General features: G+C 39.7%; 1 protein-coding gene across 9 annotated transcripts in view; it reads left to right on the forward strand.

Annotated features, from left to right (window-relative positions):
• Nucleotides 1-18881, forward strand: part of METTL8 (methyltransferase 8, tRNA N3-cytidine) — a 120568-nt gene that overhangs the window by 91459 nt on the left and 10228 nt on the right. For 3 of the 9 annotated variants that reach the window (XM_032755411.2, XM_032755410.2, XM_032755415.2), the window contains 6 exons: nucleotides 4080-4450; nucleotides 6123-6172; nucleotides 11729-11792; nucleotides 12910-13049; nucleotides 18270-18376; nucleotides 18514-18579. In XM_032755411.2, coding sequence (XP_032611302.1) covers nucleotides 4080-4450; nucleotides 6123-6172; nucleotides 11729-11792; nucleotides 12910-13049; nucleotides 18270-18376; nucleotides 18514-18579 — 798 coding nt within the window. Of the gene's footprint in view, nucleotides 1-4079; nucleotides 4451-6122; nucleotides 6173-11728; nucleotides 11793-12909; nucleotides 13050-16210; nucleotides 16312-18269; nucleotides 18377-18513; nucleotides 18580-18881 lie in introns of those variants that run through there. The other 6 variants (XR_009214261.1, XM_058441258.1, XM_058441269.1 and 3 more) reach the window with 6 other exon arrangements.

Below are 18881 nucleotides of genomic sequence, written 5' to 3' on the forward strand. Positions count from 1 at the left end.
TTAAATTGTTATCATTGCTTCAAATTTTCAACTTATTGTGATGAATGACTATAAATAAATTTTAGAGCTGCCATCAATGTATGTACTATTCTGTGTATTTTATCTTAATATTATTTTCCTTTATTATTTTATTTTATTTTATTTATTTATTTATTTATTTATTTATTGAGACGGAGTTTCACTCCTCTTGCCCAGGCTGGAGTGCAATGGTGCAATCTCAGCTCACCGCAACCTCTGCCTCCCGGGTTCAAGCAATTCTCCTGCCTCAGCCTCCTGAGTAGCTGGGATTACAGGCAGGTACCACCACGCCCGGCAAATTTTGTAGTTTTAGTAGAGATGGGGTTTCTCCATGTTGGTCAGGCCGGTCTCAAGCTCCTGACCTCAGGTGATCTGCCCTCCCTGGCCTCCCAAAGTGCCGGTATTATAGGCATGAGCCATCATGCCCTGCCTATTATCTTTTATTTTTAAATTGCTACATAAGGTTACCCTGTTTGAACTGCATGGTTTGCTTGCTTATTCCCATGTTGTTCAGCATTTGAGTTTTCCCCACTTTTTCCTAATATAAATAGAACTGCTATACACACTTTTTTTTTTTTAAGTAGAGACAGGGTCTTGCTTTGTTGTCCAGGCTCATCTTGAATTCCTAGCCTCAAGCAGTCCTCCTGCCTGGGCCTTCCAATGTTGGGATTACAGGCATGAGCCACCTCGCCTGGCCGCTATGCACATCTTTTATTAGGTTACTCCCCTGTACTTCCCCCACCCCACTTAATTCCTAGAGGAATATTCCCACAAATTAATCAAGATACAGTAGTATTACAGTACATTCTAGTTACTGGTAATTGGGCTCAAACGCACTTCACAAGTAGCTTGATATTGTAAACTCAAATACTAGAGATTTCACTAAATATAGGTCTTCTTAGGTGGCTGCTTTTTGTTAGGCAGCAGATCTTTTACCTGCATGGAATGAGTTACAAAGAGAGTTTTTTTTTAAGGTAAAGGAAGAAGAGAAGGCTTGAGAAGACCCTGGAGAAATTTGACTCTTTTATAATTTCTCCTGAGTCTGATTTTCAGAGTGTCATTTTGTTTTCTTACACAGTATATCAGGCACACTCCAATTTTTAAAAGTGGAGATATACCAAAGTTATTGAAAAAGAAGGAAAATAGAGATAGAAATATTTAAAAGACAAATATATAGTTTTAGATTAACCATAAATAGGTTTCTTTCCATTAGTGCAGAGGTGAGCATGTTTTGGACTTAACATCACATAATTCTTTTGTTACAAAGATCCACTTTCATTTCTCAGACCTTAAATACAGATGGGAGTTTCAGTCTTTATAGCATTCCTGCTGCCAGATACAATTCAGCCTTGATGGGAAGGAAGTCTTGTGGCCAGATGGGTGGAGATCCATGGTACAAGGCCATAAAGATAAAATTGGAAAGAAGAAAATTAAAACTATAAGGGCCTCAGGACAGGGTTCTGTAACAAAGATGAACCTGATTACAGGCAACTGCTTGTTCTGAGAGTAGGGGCTTCTTTAAAATTGTGAAGGAAATGCATCTCTTATTTTTATTTTTAGTTTAATTTATTTTTGGAATGTATAGTAAATTCACATGGATCAAAATTCAAATGAAAATTCTCCTTCCAACTGTGGTCCCCAGCCACTCCTTTCCTCTCCCTAGAGGCAACCAGTATTACTGATTATGTGATTATCCTTCCAGAAGTATTTTGTACCTTCTACGTGTGTGTGTGTGTGTGTGTGTGTGTGTGTGTGTGTGTGTATGTGTACATGAATATTTCTATGTAACCATACACGTGTATTTTCTTCTTATTTTAATGAGTGGTTACAGAATATAGACACTGTTATATACCTTGCTTTTTCACCTAACACCAAATCTTGGAAATTATTCTGTATTCCTAGAAAGAAAGCTTTTGCATTCTTTGAAAACACTTTTAAAATGGCATGCATCTACAGTAGGTTAAAGTAATTCCTAATGCGTGGATTAGGCCTATTACATAATAGCACTCAAGAAATTGTTATTGCCTGTAGCACTGCCCAAGAATACAGGAAAAAAAAATGGAAAAAAAAAAAAGGAATGTGCCAGGCGCAGTAGCTCACGCCTGTAATCCCAGCACTTTGGTAGGTGGAGGCAGGCAAATCACTTGAAGTCAGGAGTTCGAGACCAGCTTGGCCCACATGGGGAAACCCTGTCTCTACTAAAAATACAAAAAAATAAAAGGAATGTTTGTTGAATAAATGAGGGAGAGAGTGGGTTACTTTATTATTATTTTTTTTTTTTTTTTTTTGAGACGGAGTCTTGCTCTGTGGCCCAGGCTGGAGTGCAATGGCATGATCTCAGCTCACTGCAAACTCCGCCTCCCAGGTTCAAGCGATTCTCCTGCCTCAGCCTCCTGAGTAGCTGGGATTACAGGCGCCTGCCATCACGCCCGGTTAATTTTTGTATTTTTAGTAGAGATGGGGTTTCACCATGTTGGTCAGGCTGGTCTTGAACTCCTGACCTCGTGATCCGCCTGCCTCGGCCTCCCAAAGTGCTGGGATTACAGGCGTGAGCCATCGTGCCTGGCCCTTACTTTATTAATTTAAGGAGCAAATAGGAAGAGGCAGAAAGCTAAGAATTACCTGAAGCTCTGAGACTGTTGACCTAACCCTGACCGCAGGATGACATCATAAAATGCATATTTGTTTTAAGAGCATCAGAAATTTTCTTTAAGGCTTCATCTTGGGAGATGTCAGTAGGAAGAGATGCCTTGGAGGTTGGGGGAAGAATGGAGTTATGCGACGGCCTCCAGATTCCAAAAGTCAGGAGACATGGCCATGGATTCACTGTGATGGGGCTCTAGGACTTGGAACAAGTGGGTTTAGGTCCTTTCTTCAAATGCAAAAAGGGGGGTTGGAGTAAATTGTTCCAATGGACCCCTTCAGCTCTTAAGTTGTTTATAATTTTGAAATTTCCTGTCTGATCACCAATTTGCACATTTGTTATGCTGAAATTGTATTTGTAAATACATTAAAAATGAGGTGTCCTTTCTTTTATTTATTTATTTACTTATTAATTTTTGAGACAGGGTCTCACTCTGTCTCACTGCTCCAGGCTTTTTTTTTTTTTTTTTTTTGAGACAGACTCTCTGTCGCCCAGGCTGGAGTATGATGGCATGTTCTCTGCTCACTGCAAATTCCTCCTCCCGGGTTCAAGCATTTCTCCTGCCTCAGCCTCCTGAGTAGCTGCGATTACAGGTGTCTGCCACCACACCCAGCTAATTTTTGTATTTTTAGTACAGATGGGGTTTCAACAAGTTGGCCAGGCTGGTCTTGAACTCCTTACCTCAAGCGTCCATCCGCCTCATCCTCCCAAAGTGCTGGGATTACAGGTGTGAGCCACCGTGCCCAGCCCTCATTCTTTCTTTTTTTTTTTGAGACAGAATTTCACTCTTGTCACCCAGGCTGCAGCACAATGGCGCAATCTCACCTCACTGCAACCTCCACCTCCCAGGTTGAAGCAATTCTCCTGCCTCAGCCTCCTGAGTAGCTGGAATTACAGGCACCCGCCACCACCTCCGGCTAACTTTTTGTATTTTTAGTAGAGACGGGGTTTCACTATGTTGGCCAGGCTGGTCTTGAACTCCTGACCTCGTGATCCACCTGCTTCAGCCTCCCAAAGTGCTGGGATTACAGGCGTGAGCCACCGTGCCCGGACCTTTCTTTAAGATAGTAAAAAACCACACAGGTTATTGGTAACAATGTGATTGTTAAGATAACAAAATTAGAAAGTTGTTTGCAATGATTATATTTCTCACAAAAATTGGCTAAACTATTAAGATAGAAGCAGATTTACAGGGGTAGGACTAAATATCTCACATTCTGACACATTTTGAGAGAATTAAAGCTCTGTAATTTCAACCTTTTATCAGATAGATTAAAATATTATAATATTAAAATTATTCACTTGTAAATATAATTGTTATAAATGATAATGTATATGTTTAACAATAATTATCAAGACAGTAGCTAATAGTAAATATAATTCATAGTAAAATAAATCTCTTTCCTCTTTATTTTAGTTAAGTATGAGAGAGAAGCTAGTAAATACTGGGACACATTTTACAAGATTCATAAGAATAAGTTTTTCAAGGATCGTAATTGGCTGTTGAGGGAATTTCCTGAAATTCTTCCAGTTGATCAAAAACCTGAAGAGAAGACGAGAGAATCATCATGGGATCATGTAAAAACTAGTGCTACAAATTGTTTCTCAAGAATGCACTGTCCTACTGTGCCTGAAGAAAAAAATCATTATGAGAAAAGTTCTGGCTCTTCAGAAGGTCAAAGCAAAACAGAATCTGATTTTTCCAACCTAGACTCTGAAAAACACAAAAAAGGACCTATGAAGACTGGATTATTTCCTGGTAGCAATGCCACTTTCAGGATACTAGAGGTAATTGTGCTCAAGGGACAAAAATGGGAGGTGACAAATAATTTGAAAATATACATTCTGTATTATTTTATTAATAATCCAGATTTTTTTTTCGGTGGAAAACTATCAAATCTAAATAAGCATTCACTATACTTTTGTGCATAAATAATATTTAAGGGACTCATGTCATTAATCAGTCAAGTTTTAAGTTTGTGGTTTAAATCTGGTTTTGTTGGTTTTTAAAAAAAAAATTGTCTGTTTTCATTTTAATCTGAGGGCAGTTTTAGGTACCAATGAAGTTTTGGCCTTAATTTTTACTCTCTTTGTTATTACCCCTTTTTAGATGAAATAGAAATAAGTGAGATATATAATTTGCTATAATCTGGTGTAGACCTTGATTTTCTATTTTTAAAACTAAACCCTGTCTTTCTGATTTTAAAGGCGATGTATATTGATTAGAGAGAATTTGCTAACAAGGAGATAATTTATCACCAATCCTACAAACAAAGGATTTAACCACTATTAACATTTTAGTGACCTTTTTCTTTCTTTTTTTTTTTTTTTTTGAGACAGACTTTTGTTCTTGTTGCCTGGGCTAGAGTATAGTGGCACCATCTCAGCTCACTGCAGCTTCTGCCTCCCGGGTTCAAGCAATTCTCCTGCCTCAGTCTCCCAAGTAGCTAGGATTACAGGTGCCTGCCACCACACCCAGCTAATTTGTTTGTATTTTTAGTAGAGACAGGGTTTTGCCATGTTGGCCAGGCTGGTTTTGAACTCCTGGCCTCAGGTGATCCGCCCGCTTCAGCCTCCCAAAGTGCTGGGATTACAAGCATGAGCCACCGCGCCTGGCTAACCTTTTTCTTCTTCTATTACTGAACATGTATTCTGAGTTTTGTTTGTTTCTATTTAACATGATATCATAAGCAGTTTTCACTATCTTTAAAAATTCTCTATAAATATTTTCATGGCTACAAAATATTTTACTATGTGGAATGCTATAATTTTACTTATCTATTTTCACACTACTGGACATTTTAATTGTTTTCAGATTTTCTGAAGCAAACATTTTGGGTATAGTCTTTAGCTGCATTTTCTTTTATTGTTTTAGGTTAGATTTTCTAGTTCATAATTTATGAAGATTTTTAATACTTTTAAAACATATTGCCTACTTGCTTTCTAAGAAGTTGTACTAATACCATTCCATGACAGTGTATGTCTGTTTCATCACACCCTCATTGATTGAAGTATTATTTTAATGTTTTCCACTTTGTTAGACAAAAATTGTACCTTGTTTTAATATGCATTTCTTTGATTACTAAGTAGGTCACATACTTCAAATGTTTAGATCATTTGTACTTCTTTTGTGTTCTGTCCATTTATTTTCTCTGCTTATCTGTTTTTTTTTCCTAATGAGCCCTGCCCTTTATCATATTTATTACAGTTTTCTTCACAGCATATTGGTTATTTTTAAATTCGGTTTATTTTGGGTTTTGGTGTGTAAAAAATTTAAATGTTTCCATAGTCAGATTTCTTAGTGTTTATTCCTGTGATTTATTTCATTGCTTTTGAGTTTAGAAAATTCTACTGTACCCAGAGATCCAGTAAGTCTAATTTTTCTTTAATAGAAAATGTGACATTGGTGACAAAAATTTAACCTTGCTTTTTTGATATTTGCTTGTTCTTTTGATTTTAGGTTGGTTGTGGAGCTGGAAATAGTGTGTTTCCAATTTTGAACACTTTGCAGTGAGTTTTAAGAGTTTTCTTTCTACAGAATTTTACATATTTTTGGAATGTTGAGAAATTCTGGGAAAATATTGTCACGTGTATGCCAGTAGTGTTTCTAATTCTTATATGAACAATGGCTCAAGCAAATTTCAAAAGAAATGTCTTAATCTCAGTGTCTACTTTCATGTGAGCGGGAATTACTCTGAAAATAGTGTTTCGTAGCCATGGGTTGTCCATCGTTGTTTTGAAGTAATTTTTTAAGCTTATGTGTATATGGATGAGAGAATAAGAAAAGAGGAAGCAGACTGGGCATGGTGGCTCATGCCTGTAATCACAGCACTTTGGGTGGCTGAGGTGGGTGGATCGCTTGAGGTCAGGAGTTCAAGACCAGGCTGACCAACATGGTGAAACACCACCTCTACTAAAAATACAAAATTAGCCAGGCATGGTGGCGCATGCCTGTAATCCCACCTACTTGGGAAGCTGAGGCAAGAGAATCTGCTTGAACCAGGAGGCAGAGGTTGCAGTGACCTGACTGCGCCATTGCACTCCAGTCTGGGCAACAAGCGCAAAACTCAGTCTCAAAAAAAAAGAGGAAGTGATCTCATCCTTCCACTGAGCTGTGAACTGCTAAACTTACGAGATTATTTACTCTTCCTGGATACTTAGATGTCATTTTACACATAGAGAATTGAATGTAAAGCTTACAACTTAAGCCTCATTTTGTCATCCCTTCTGAAGCAACACCCTGTGTAGGATGTTTGCATGCCAAATCATTGTGTCTAGGCTTAAAATTGTTTGGAGGTAGCAGCAACCAATCCTAAGACTCAAAAAAGCAGCCGATCCTGGCTAACAAGGTGAAACCTCATCTCTACTAAAAATACAAAAAATTAGGCGGGCGCCTGTAGTCCCAGCTACTCCGGAGGCTGAGGCAGAAGAATGGCGTGAACCCGGGAGGCGGAGCTTGCAGTGAGCCGAGATCTTGCTACTGCACTCCAGCCTGGGTGACAGAGTGAGACTCCGTCTCGGGGGAAAAAAAAAAAAAAAGCAGTCGGGCACGGTGGCTAATGCCTGTAATCCCAGCACTTTGGGAGGCCAAGGCGGGCGAATCACAAGGTCAGGAGTTTGAGACCAGCCTGGCCAACATGGTGAAACCCCATCTCTACTAAAAATACAAAAAATTAGCTGGGTGTGGTGGTGGGCGCCTGTAATCCCAGCTACTCGGGAGGCTGAGACAGGAGAATCGCTTGAACCCAGGAGGTGGAGGTTGCAGTGAGCTGAGATGGGCCACTGCACTCCAGCCCAGGCAACAGTGCGAAACTTTGTCTCAAAAAAAAAAAAAAAAAAGCAGAGTTTGACTACAGGGACAGAGATTTGCTCCAGGCTCACCCTTCCTGTTCACCATTTCACCTGTGTCTTTTACTGTTTCCATGATGAACACACAAAACTCTTCAAACACCTTTTATCTATGGCCAATCTGCCAAGCTCTATTCTTTTTTAAAAAGTTTACGCATTTTTTTTAAGTTCACATTATTTTTCCATTATAAAATCAGCATTAGCACGTTGCAGAACATTTCCATTAGAGGAAAAGGGGAGGGAGGGAATCACTCATCATCCTAACATAGCCACTGACAAAATTTTTGTTTTAATTCCTTTCAGTCTTTATGCATATTTTTAAATGATGTGGTCTTTTAAACTTTTTATTATGAAAATGTAAAAGCATCTGGGGCCTGGTGCGGTGGCTCACACCTGTAATCCCAGCACTTTGGGAGGACAAGGGAGGCAGATCACTTGAGGTCAGGAGTTTGAGACCAGCCTGGCCAACATGGTGAAACCCTGTCTCTACTAAAAATACAAAAATTAACTGAGTGTGGTGGTGCACACTTGTAATCCTAGCTACTCGGGAGGCTGAGGCAGGAGAATCACTTGAACCCGGGAGGTGGAAGTTGCAGTGAGCTGTGATCGCACTACTGCACTCCAGCCTGGGTGACAGAGCAAGAGACTCTCTCAAAAAAAATTTTTTTTAATTAAAAAAAAAGCATTCAGAAAAGCAGAGTACAGTGAATTTCCATAAGCCCACCACCTCAATTCAACAATTACCAATATAATGCCAACATCATGACACTTTATCTTTGATTATTCAGGATATATCTCCCAAAACTCAGTATACTCTCTAATATTATTCTAAACTTAACATAATGAATAGTGAGTAATTCCCTACTATCATTTAATAACCAGTTAATGTGGCCAGGCCTGGGTGATACTGGTAAATTTACAGTTCTGAATGTCTTTTCTGTTTGTGTATTTGTTAGTTTTGTTTTCCTTTTTCTAGTTTCTGGGCTGAAATTTCAAATTTGCTTATGTCACATAGCCATATTCCTTTACCCCAGTGATCTCTGAGCATATAATACACATAAATACACTACATTGGCAGTTGATTGTGTGTTACTTTATGACTGATCTCAAGGTATTATTCAGCATGTCATTTCTTTATGCCTTGTCTCTCCAACCACTTTTTATGTTCCTTAAGGTAGAGGGCATATTTTATCCTAATCTGATTTCCCAGGTTGCCTAACAGTACAGCATAGTTAGAGCTCAATACATATTGCCTGATTAATATCTCTGATTCCCCCACTTGCTAGTGGTATTTTTCACCTCTCTGCTTCTCCCTTCAGCTTATAATTGCAAGCTCTTGGTTCCTCACTCCCTAACTCTTTCTTCTTAGCTGTGTCTTTCTTTGCCTTATACCCATGTTTTAGAAATTACTGTAGCTCAATAACCTGAGATAATTAATTCATCTTTTAAAGGCAACCAGTGATTAGCCTTCCAAAGGAATGATTAGACTTTTTTTTTTCTGCTTAAGAAATTATGTTTTACTACTTTTAGAGAGTGTAGGATTAATGTTTTACATTTTCAGAATATTTTACCATAATTAGACCTCTGAAATGGAGAGGTCATATCATTCTCCAAGGATCATTTAATTCATAAACCCATGCCAAGAGAGTGCTTGGTGGTGTGGTGGTAGTAGTGATATTTACACCTGTTTGCTGGGAGAAGAGCCAAGGTAGTCAGCTGATTTTACAGAAAGGTTCTGGAAAGTCATTGGGTGGTCACAAGACATCAACTTGGGCTGCTGATACAGTGGGAATTCCATCTCAGAGGTCATGCTGCAACCCTGGCAGGACACATGGCAAATGGCACGTGCTTTCCTTTAGCTCGTAGACTGGTCTATATCTTATGGGTATGTGGTAACTACTACCCAAAGGTAGAATGCAGACCGTTTATAATGAACTAGACATACCAGTGTCCAGAAAAGCATTTTGAGCTATATGGAAGTTTTTTGGTTTTTGTTTTGTTTTGTTTTGTTTTTTTAGAGGACTATGTTAGTTTTTAAGCTCCTGGAAGGCAAAAACAATCTCCTTTAATAATAATAGTGATGATAATAATAGCAACAACAGTTATAATAATGACTAACATTTATTGAGTGCTTACTCTGAGTTAGGCACCTTTCTGGAAACTTTAGCTATAAGAATCCATTCACTTCAAACAACCATCTTAGATGCCATGTTTATCTCTTTTTTAAAGAGGAGGGAACTGAATTAAAGAAGAGATTAAGCAACTAGCCCAAGGTCACGCAACTAAGTAGTAAAGCTGAGAATCAAATCTTAGGCAGTCTTGTTCCGAAGCCCTTGCCCTTAACCATTAGCCACATAGTGCTGTATGTATCTGAGTGTTTACTAAGAACATTTCAAATACATTTCAAACACCCAGCAAATTACAAGTCACAATTATATGGATTTAGTCGGAAAAAACAGGGGAACATGCTGAAGTAAAGTGCTATTTTTATGTTTGACAGATGAGAAAAGACCAAGCAGTACAAGTTTTAACTTTGATTCAGTACTGGTTAGCTTTTCATAACCAAATCCTATTCATCATATTTTAACTTATTTGGATAGATCTTAAAGTGAATGCAAATCCCTAGTGCCATAGAATGAGTGAATTATATGTTATCATAGTTATTCATCAATGAGTTGCCTTTAAGAATATAATCTGAGGCCAGGTACGGTGGCTCACTCCTGTAATCCCAGCACTTTGGTAGTCCAAGGTGGGTGGATCACCTGAGGTCAGGAGTTCAAGACCAGCCTTACCAACGTGGTGAAACCCTGTCTCTACTAAAAATACAAAATTAGCCGGCTGTGGTAGCACATGCCTGTAATCCCAGCTACTTGGGAGGCCGAGGCAGGAGAATTGCTTGAACCCAGTAGGTGGAGACTGCAGTGAGCCGAGATTGCACCATTGCACTCCAGCCTGGGCAACAAGAGCAAAACTCCGTCTCAAAAAAAAAAAAAAAGAAAGAAAAAAAAAGAGTATAACCTGAGCCTGGGTCAGATTTTGCTAAATGCATATTTGGGCTTGTATTCCATATTTATTTAGAAGTTCACCTTGCTTGGAATGCTTCTTGAGTCAGATTAGAAGTCTTAATGATATGCTTTAAGGCCCACCTTTTTATCCTGCCATATACCAGTTTGGGCTCTCAGGATTAGTGCTACTTCTCATCCCTGGCATGTGACTACCACTTCTAAACTCTTCAGACATTTCCCCTTCCCCTCACTTAACAACACATCCTCCTCCTTCAGAAATTTTAAGACTTATACCTCAGGGTGCTGGCCCTCTTGACACCCCTGTAGAAGTTGTATAAAACCAATTATGTCCCTAGCTAGACTATAAAACCCATGAGAGCCAGGATCATCCTTACTGTTTAATGACATGTTGACCTCTTTCTGTAGTTCAGACATGGTACTAAGCAACATGATGCAAGGATTATTTGATACCAGCATACACAGTATAATCAAGAGGAGTACTGGTCTACAGATTTCAGAGTATATGGCTGCCTTAAGTAACCATGGTCCAGCCATCATTACTGAATTTCAGATAAAAGCCAAACAGAACATATTTAAGTTAAGAAGAGTCCAATTAAAATTCATACCAACTATTGGCCAGGCACAGTGGCATACATCTGTAGTTCCAGCTACTTGGGAGTTTGAGGCAGGAGAATCACTTGAGCCCCAGAGGTCGAGGCTGCAGTGACCGGTGATTGTGCCACTATACTCCAGCCTGGGTGGCAGAGTGAGACCCTGTCTCAAAAAAAAAAGCTGAGGGGCGGGGGTGGAAATAACTTATTAACAAGTCAGACCTACAGTTTCCTTTCTTTTCTAGTTTGAGCATTTCTGGACTCCAGATATAAATATTTCTTCTGGCCGAGCACAGTGGCTCACACCTATAATCCTGACAGTTTGAGAGGCAGAGGCAGGAGGATCATTTGAGAACAATAGTTCAAGACCAGCCCGGGCAACATAGTGAGACCCCATCTCTACAAAAAATTCTAAAATTAGCTGGGCATGGTGAGGCACATCTGTAGTCCTAGCTACTCAGGAGGCTGAGGAAGCAAGATGGCTAGAGTCCAGGAGCTCAAGGTTATAGTGAGCTATGGTCGCGTTACTACACTCCAACCTGGGCAACAGAGCAAGACCCTGTCTCCAAAAAAATAAATAAATATTTCTTCCATCTTCATAGGAACTCTCCAGAGTCCTTTGTGTATTGTTGTGATTTTGCTTCTGGAGCTGTAGAGCTCGTAAAGGTATGCTAATCCCGGGACTCATACCAACTGATGCCTAAGGTATTACCCCAGAACAATAAAAGTTGTTTTGATTTTAAGATCACTAGAGGCGGGGTGTGGTGGCTCACACCTGTAATCCCAGCACTTCGGGAGGCCAAGGTGGGTGGATCACCTGGGGTCAGGAGTTCGAGACCAGCCTGGCCAACATGGTGAAACCCTGTCTCTACTAAAAATAAAAAAATTAGCTGGGTGTAATGGCACGTGCCTGTAGTTCCAGCTATTCAGGAGGCTGAGGCAGGAGAATCACTTGTACCTGGGAGGTGGAGGTTGCAGTGTGCCAAGATCGTGCCACAGCACTCCAGCCTGGGCGATAGAGCAAGACTGTCTCAAAAAAAAAGACCACTAGAAAGGCCAACAGCGCCAGGCGTGGTGGCTCACACCTGTAATCCCAGCACTTTGGGAGGCGGAGGCAGGTGGATCACGAGGTCGGGAGATCGAGACCATCCTGGCCAACATGGTGAAACCCCATCTCTACTAAAAATACAAAAATTAGCTGGGCGTGGTGGTGGGTGCCTGTAATCCCAGCTACTTGGGAGGCTGAGGCAGGAGAATGGCTTGAACCCAGGAGGCGGAGGTTGCAGTGAGCCAAGATTGTGCCACTGCACTCCATCCTGGTGACAGAGCAACACTGTGTCTCAAAAAAAAAAAGAAAGAGAGAAAGGCCAACAACACACAAGAAATGACCAGAAAGGGTACTGACCTACAAAATTTAGAATGTATGCCTGCCCATGAATAATCGTAATCCAAACAGAACCTCTGTAAGTTCAGAAACAGCAACCCAGAGCAGGCCTCTAACAACACTATCTACTAACTCAGAAAGCCTACCCTCCTCTACTGTTAAAGTTAAAGAGGGATTGTGAAGGATATTTGTTATCAAGGCCAAGAGCTAGCCTTAATTTTTTAAGGGCAGCTTGAAATAAGCTAACAACACTGAATTGGAAAAAAGTGTTCAGATTGACAGAGGAAAGGCTTTTGGAAGAAAAGGTTAAAAATTTGACCTCTTTATTAAAAAAAAAAAAAAAAAATCCCGGAAGTCTACTAAGTCCTCTTTTTGCTTTCTGTTCCTTTATCATGACAGTCACACTCGTCCTACAGAGCAGCCCAGTGTTTTGCCTTTGTTCATGATGTATGTGATGATGGCTTACCTTACCCTTTTCCAGATGGGATCCTGGATGTCATTCTCCTTGTCTTTGTGCTCTCTTCTATTCATCCTGACAGGTAAATGAAGACGAAAGGGCAAAGCGGATGTGTAAAGCTCCTTTATCAGTAGTGGTTTTCAGAACTATCAAAGCAAAAATGACAATTTTTGAATTTATTATTTAGTGAGCAACATTATGTATAATATGCAGCTTTTTAAAGGCAGTTTTTCCTTTCTTCGTGCTTTTAGACAGAAACTGGTCAGACTACTTCATTAATGAGCTTTCTGTCACTGTCAGAATGAAGTGAGCATATTCTGGCAAGACACATACCTATTAAAAGTGACAGTGCTTCAAGGAAATTACAAATTCAGAACAACCTAATAGACTCCCAAGAGGGAAACTGTACTTGGTGATCAGAAACAAACATCTTTAGTGTAGTGTCTTCCTGAATGTTCATGAAGAGGTGGGCTTGGGATCTGTTTGGCTTCACACAGGCCTGTTGATGGGCTTTAAAAATTTTGTTCTAAAGAGCACACTAGGGAATTAGGAGTTATTAAGATTTGCCAGATTATCCTTGCACCTTTATGATATAAGGTTAGCCTGATGCCATTATTTAAATGTTTATGACTTAGTTTCATACAGTGTTTTAAAACTATAAACATAGCTTTTCTCCAGAGAGAAAACATAAAGAGATATTACCAGCAATTAAAATGATTACCTTTCTTAAATCTTGCCACCTTCTATGTATTAAAGGGTACATATGGTAAGTATCAGGTCTGTGCTTTCATAAGGTTTCTTAAAATTGGGTTCTCACAGTTCCCTGGTAGAAGATACAGACTTGGCGTCAACCACTTTTTGTTTGATGAGTGTGACCCTTTTCCATAGAAACTGAGTTACCATGTGCTTATTTCTTTGCAATTAAAAGGCCACTAGGACCCTTTACAATTCTTTTACTTCCCATTCAGAAATGAGCACTTTGATTACTTGTAGAAGAACAAATTCCATTTCCAAATAAATCTGAAATAAGATACATTAGCACCTAGTGAGGTTTGTCAGGTTTTATGAAGCTACTGTTTCCTCCCAGTTTCTATAACCTATTTCTTTCTGCTAATCTGTTTAGACTGTAGGCATTGTTCAGGTACTAATAGAAAGATGTCATCTATGTGTTTGGTTTCCTTATATGAACATTTAAAAGGATGGAGAGGTGGATAGAGAACAAGATTACCCATTTGACACCCATAACAAGAAACATCTAAATTCTACATATGACCACAAAAAGACTATTTGAAATTAGTTCAGATAATGTATTTTCTCATGATTTGAATTGAATGTTATAGAGAAGAGAAAGGCCAGGTGCAGTGGTTCACACCTGTAATCCCAGCACTTTGGGAGGCCGAGGTGGGTGGATCACTTGAGGTCAGGAGTTCAAGACCAGCCTGGTCAACATGGTGAAACCTCGCTTCTACTGAAAAATATAAAAATTAGCCAGGCATGGTGGTGGCTGCCTGTAATCCCAGCTACTTGGGAGGCTGAGGCAGGAGAATCGCTTGAACCCGGAGGCAGAGGTTGCAGTGAGCCGAGACCGTGCCATTGCACTCCAGTCTAGGCAACAAGAGCGAAACTCTGTCTCGAAAAAAGAAGAGAAAGCAGATGCCTTGGGAAGATCGTGTCTATAATATAGCATTTCATTCTATTTATTATAAAATGAATTTAGATGCTGGGTGCAGTGGCTCACGCCTGTAATCCCAGCACTTTGGGAGGCCTAAGCAGGTGGATCACGAGGTCAGGAGATCGAGACCATCCTGGCTAACACAGTGAAACCCCGTCTCTACTAAAAATACAAAAAATTAGCCGGGCCTGGTGGCAGGCGCCTGTAGTCCCAGCTACTTGGGAAGCTGAGGCAGGAGAATGGCGTGAACCCAGGAGGCGGAGCTTGCAGTGAGTGGAGATCACACCACTGCACTCCAGCCTGAGCAACAGAGCGAGACTCCATCTCAAAAATAAATAAATAAGTAAAATAAAATAAAATGAATTTAGATGTATCATGACAGTGGACACTGTCTTACCTACATAGAAATGATCTAAAAATAAGGTGAATGAATAGAAAGGGGGCAATAGTACATTTTTTTAAAGGCAAGGCAGGCTGGGCACAGTGGCTCACACCTGTAATCCCAACACTTTGGGAGGCCGAGACACGAGGATTGCTTGAGGCCAGGAGTTCAAGACCAGCCTGGCCAACATGGTGAAACCCCCATCTCTACTAAAAATACAAAAATTAGCTGGTTGTGGTGGCACAGGCCTGTGATTCTAGCTACTGGGGAGGCTGAGTAGGAGAGTCGTTTGAACTCGGGAGGCAGAGGTTGCAGTGTGCCGAGATTGCACCACTGCACTCCAGCCTGGGCGACAAAGCAAGACCTTGTCTCAAAAAAAAAAAATAAAAGGCTGGGCGCTGTGGTTCACACCTGTAATCCCAGCACTTTGGGAGGCCAAGGCGGGTGGATCACCTGAGGTCAGGAGTTCAAGACCAGCCTGGCCAGCATGGTGAAACCCCATTTCTACCAAAAATACAAAATTAGCTGGCTGTGGTGGCACACACCTGTAGTCCCAGCTACTTGGGAGGCTGAGACAGGAGAACTGCTTAAAACTGGAAGGCAGAGGCTGCAGTGTGCGGAGATCGTGCCACTGCACTCCAGCCTGGGCAAGACAGAGCAAGACTCCGTCTCAAAAAAATAAATAAATAAATAAAAATACAAAAATTAGCTGAGCGTGGTACCGCATGCCTGTAATCCCAGCTACTCTGGAGGCTGAGGCAGGAGAATCACTGGAACCCAGGAGACGGAGGTTGCAGTGAGCCAAGATCACGCCACTGTACTCACTCTAAACTCTAGCCTGGGTGACAGTAAGACCCTGTCTCAAAAAAAGAAAAAACTAAAGCCAAGGCAATGTCTATAGTGTCACTTAGGGCTATAGTAGTAGATTCAACCCCAGAAAAGTTCTAGAAAAGTAGCATCTTGGTAGCTTGGAAAATTCAGGCATAAGTAAATGGCAAGCAATTTGGCTAGACACTGAGTCTGGAGGACCCAGCTTAAATGGGAATAAATTGTAGGTGGCTACAAAAGGAGAGCGAATTGTCCTTCTTGTCACTGAAATGAAAGTACAAAATATTACAGAGCCAAGCATAAAGCAGGTAGTCAATACATTTTTTATCTCTTCTTTTCCTTCTCCTCTCCCTCTATCCAGAGATAAGTGAAGACAGCAGAGTTGGCCCAAGTAGGATGAAGAAAGAAAAGGGGCTTCATACCATTCCTGTCTTGTCCATCTCACCCCCAGCCCACTCCCACCTGCAGTTCTCAGAAATTGGCTCGGGAACTGCACTATGAACCGAGATGAGATGATCAAGAAAAGTAGCTCCCGTTCCTTGCCTTTATCCCCAACCCCAGACATTAAAGGATAGCTGAGAGGAAAGGATTTGCAGGAGGAGGTGGCTACATCTTAAAGTGTTTGATTGTTTATTTTTCTGCATTTTAGTTTCATGCTTGTTTTACTAATAATTACAGAAAGATTTTGCTATGTACATAAAATATTTATCCTGAAAGTGAATATTTTAAGGTTTAGATATGATTTTCTTTCATTGGCAAAGCCTATGATATAAGCACAGTGTGAAAATAACCTGTAATAAAATAAACAAAAAATACGTTTCTTTTTTTCGTTTATGTCCTTATGTTCTAGTTTTTTTAAAAGGACTTTTCACCTAATCATGCCACCTCCTTCTGTCCTACTTCTTTCTTGTTTTATAGTTGCTTTCATTTTCTCAGTATCTGCTTCCTTCATAACATGACATAATCTGAGTTTTACCTCACTATTCCACCGAACAGTGTTTTAATTGAAAGGAATTTACAGATTATCTGATTCAAACTTTTCATTTTTTTCAAATAAGAAAACCTCAGCAGCTTTAAATAGCTTAGATAAGACAGAGACAAGGACTTAGCACACAAGCTGCCATTTACCATTCTCTGCCCATGGCAGACATTGATAATCGATTTTGTACTCTGTAACTCTCAGTGAGCTTTATGAGTCCTTCTCAGAGCTCTGTGGGCAGCCGATGCCGTCACTCAGAATTAATATGAGATCTGAAATCTATGCCATCCCTGGCCCATAATCACACATAAAGCCATGAACACTTAGCCAAAAACACTAAATCAAGAGCAGCTATAAGGGACTGTATTTGACTGGAAGCCAAATAAGTAGAATAAACAGTAAAAGAGAAAAGCAAAGGCTCCCTGCTGTTGAACTAGGGCTTGGAATGTGAATAAAATTTAAATAGGCAGACAGGAGGAGAGAATTCTTTGAGGAAAAATCATGTGAGCAAAGGCAGAGGCTGCTCAGGGCCAAGCATGACAGTTTGGCTAGGGGAGCTGCTTCAGATTGGAAAGCTGTTGGTAAGATTAATTGGGGTCAGTAGTAGGAGATCTTAAGAGCTCAACTAAGAAATTAAAATTTTATCCTATGGATTAAAATCATGAACGTTTTTGAGCAAGGAGATGATTTGACAAAATTATCATTTTAAGCAGAATTATTCATCGATAACATGCAGGAAGGATTGACAGGGAGAATAATACAGCATGTTAGGAAGCGGATTTGTTTCCAGGCCTAAGAAGATAGGGGTTGGTACTAAGGGAGTACAAATGGGAAACAAAAAAGACAGGAAATACCAAAGATGTCATTAAAAATAAAAATTAAAGAGGATATAGAATTTTATGGCCACATGGAGAGGATAGTGGAAGAAAAATAATTTCTCTTTCATGAGGTAAATGGTGGTACCTCTGAACTAAATAAAGAAGTGAAAAGGAGAATGAGCTCGTTTTGGAGGAAAGATATTCCCTCTTTAGATATGTACAACTTGGGATGGCTTTGGCATATTTTTTATCTTGCAAGGAAAATGAAGCACACTCTGTTTTTGTCTATCTCAGAACTACCTTAATTTTCTGTAAGTACCAGGAAACATCTGTGGTTTTGAAGTTTAGCTTTGACATCATACATCAAGCTCTGTGAAGTTGCCACTCTGGTCATTTGGGTGATTTCTTGATACTCTAGGACTTTTGAATCTAGTCATTTAGCAAGTTGGTTTTCTTTTTTCCTTCTTTACAAAATATTTTTATTTTTGTTACCCTTACATTTATGGTTTAGATTTCTTTGGCCTTATCAAGCTTTTCTTATTTTGTCTTCAACAAAGTTACATCCAGCATATAAAACAAGATTTCTACAAACTGGGTATCTTTTTAATACTTTGTTTCCAAAGGATGCAAGGTGTTGTAAACCGACTGTCCAAGTTACTGAAACCTGGGGGAATGCTGTTATTTCGAGACTATGGAAGATATGATAAGACTCAGCTTCGTTTTAAAAAGGGTAATAGTATATTCAGTTTGAGGTTATTTTTAAGTATTCTAAAGAATGCCTTGTTTATATTTCACATCAAAGTATTTAGTTGTTTTTTTTTTTAAAGGAATACCCTTAAAAGTTTCTCTTTTCACAATTTTTTTCAGGACATTGTTTGTCTGAAAATTTTTATGTTCGAGGAGATGGTACCAGAGCATATTTCTTTACAAAAGGTATGCTAATCTACAAAAGGAAATAATTGGTCATAATTGTTCTTGTTAGTTATTATATCATTGATTATAGCTCAGAAGCTATAAAACTGAGGCTTCAGTCATTGATTAAGCATTAGATGTCTTCATACTTTGATGCTTATTACTGGTCTACATAAAAGGTTGAAAATGGCCGTTTACTGTTTAATCTTTTTCCAGTTAAAACTGCTTTAAAGTCTCTTGTTTTACCCTCATACCCAGATGAAGGTGAAGGCTGTTCCATTTTGGAGATACTGTTAGCCTAGATATGAAAAAAATTGATGATA

Source organism: Hylobates moloch, unplaced genomic scaffold (genome assembly GCF_009828535.3).
Source record: "Hylobates moloch isolate HMO894 unplaced genomic scaffold, HMol_V3 SCAFFOLD_1, whole genome shotgun sequence".
In the NCBI taxonomy this organism is placed as follows: domain Eukaryota; kingdom Metazoa; phylum Chordata; class Mammalia; order Primates; family Hylobatidae; genus Hylobates; species Hylobates moloch.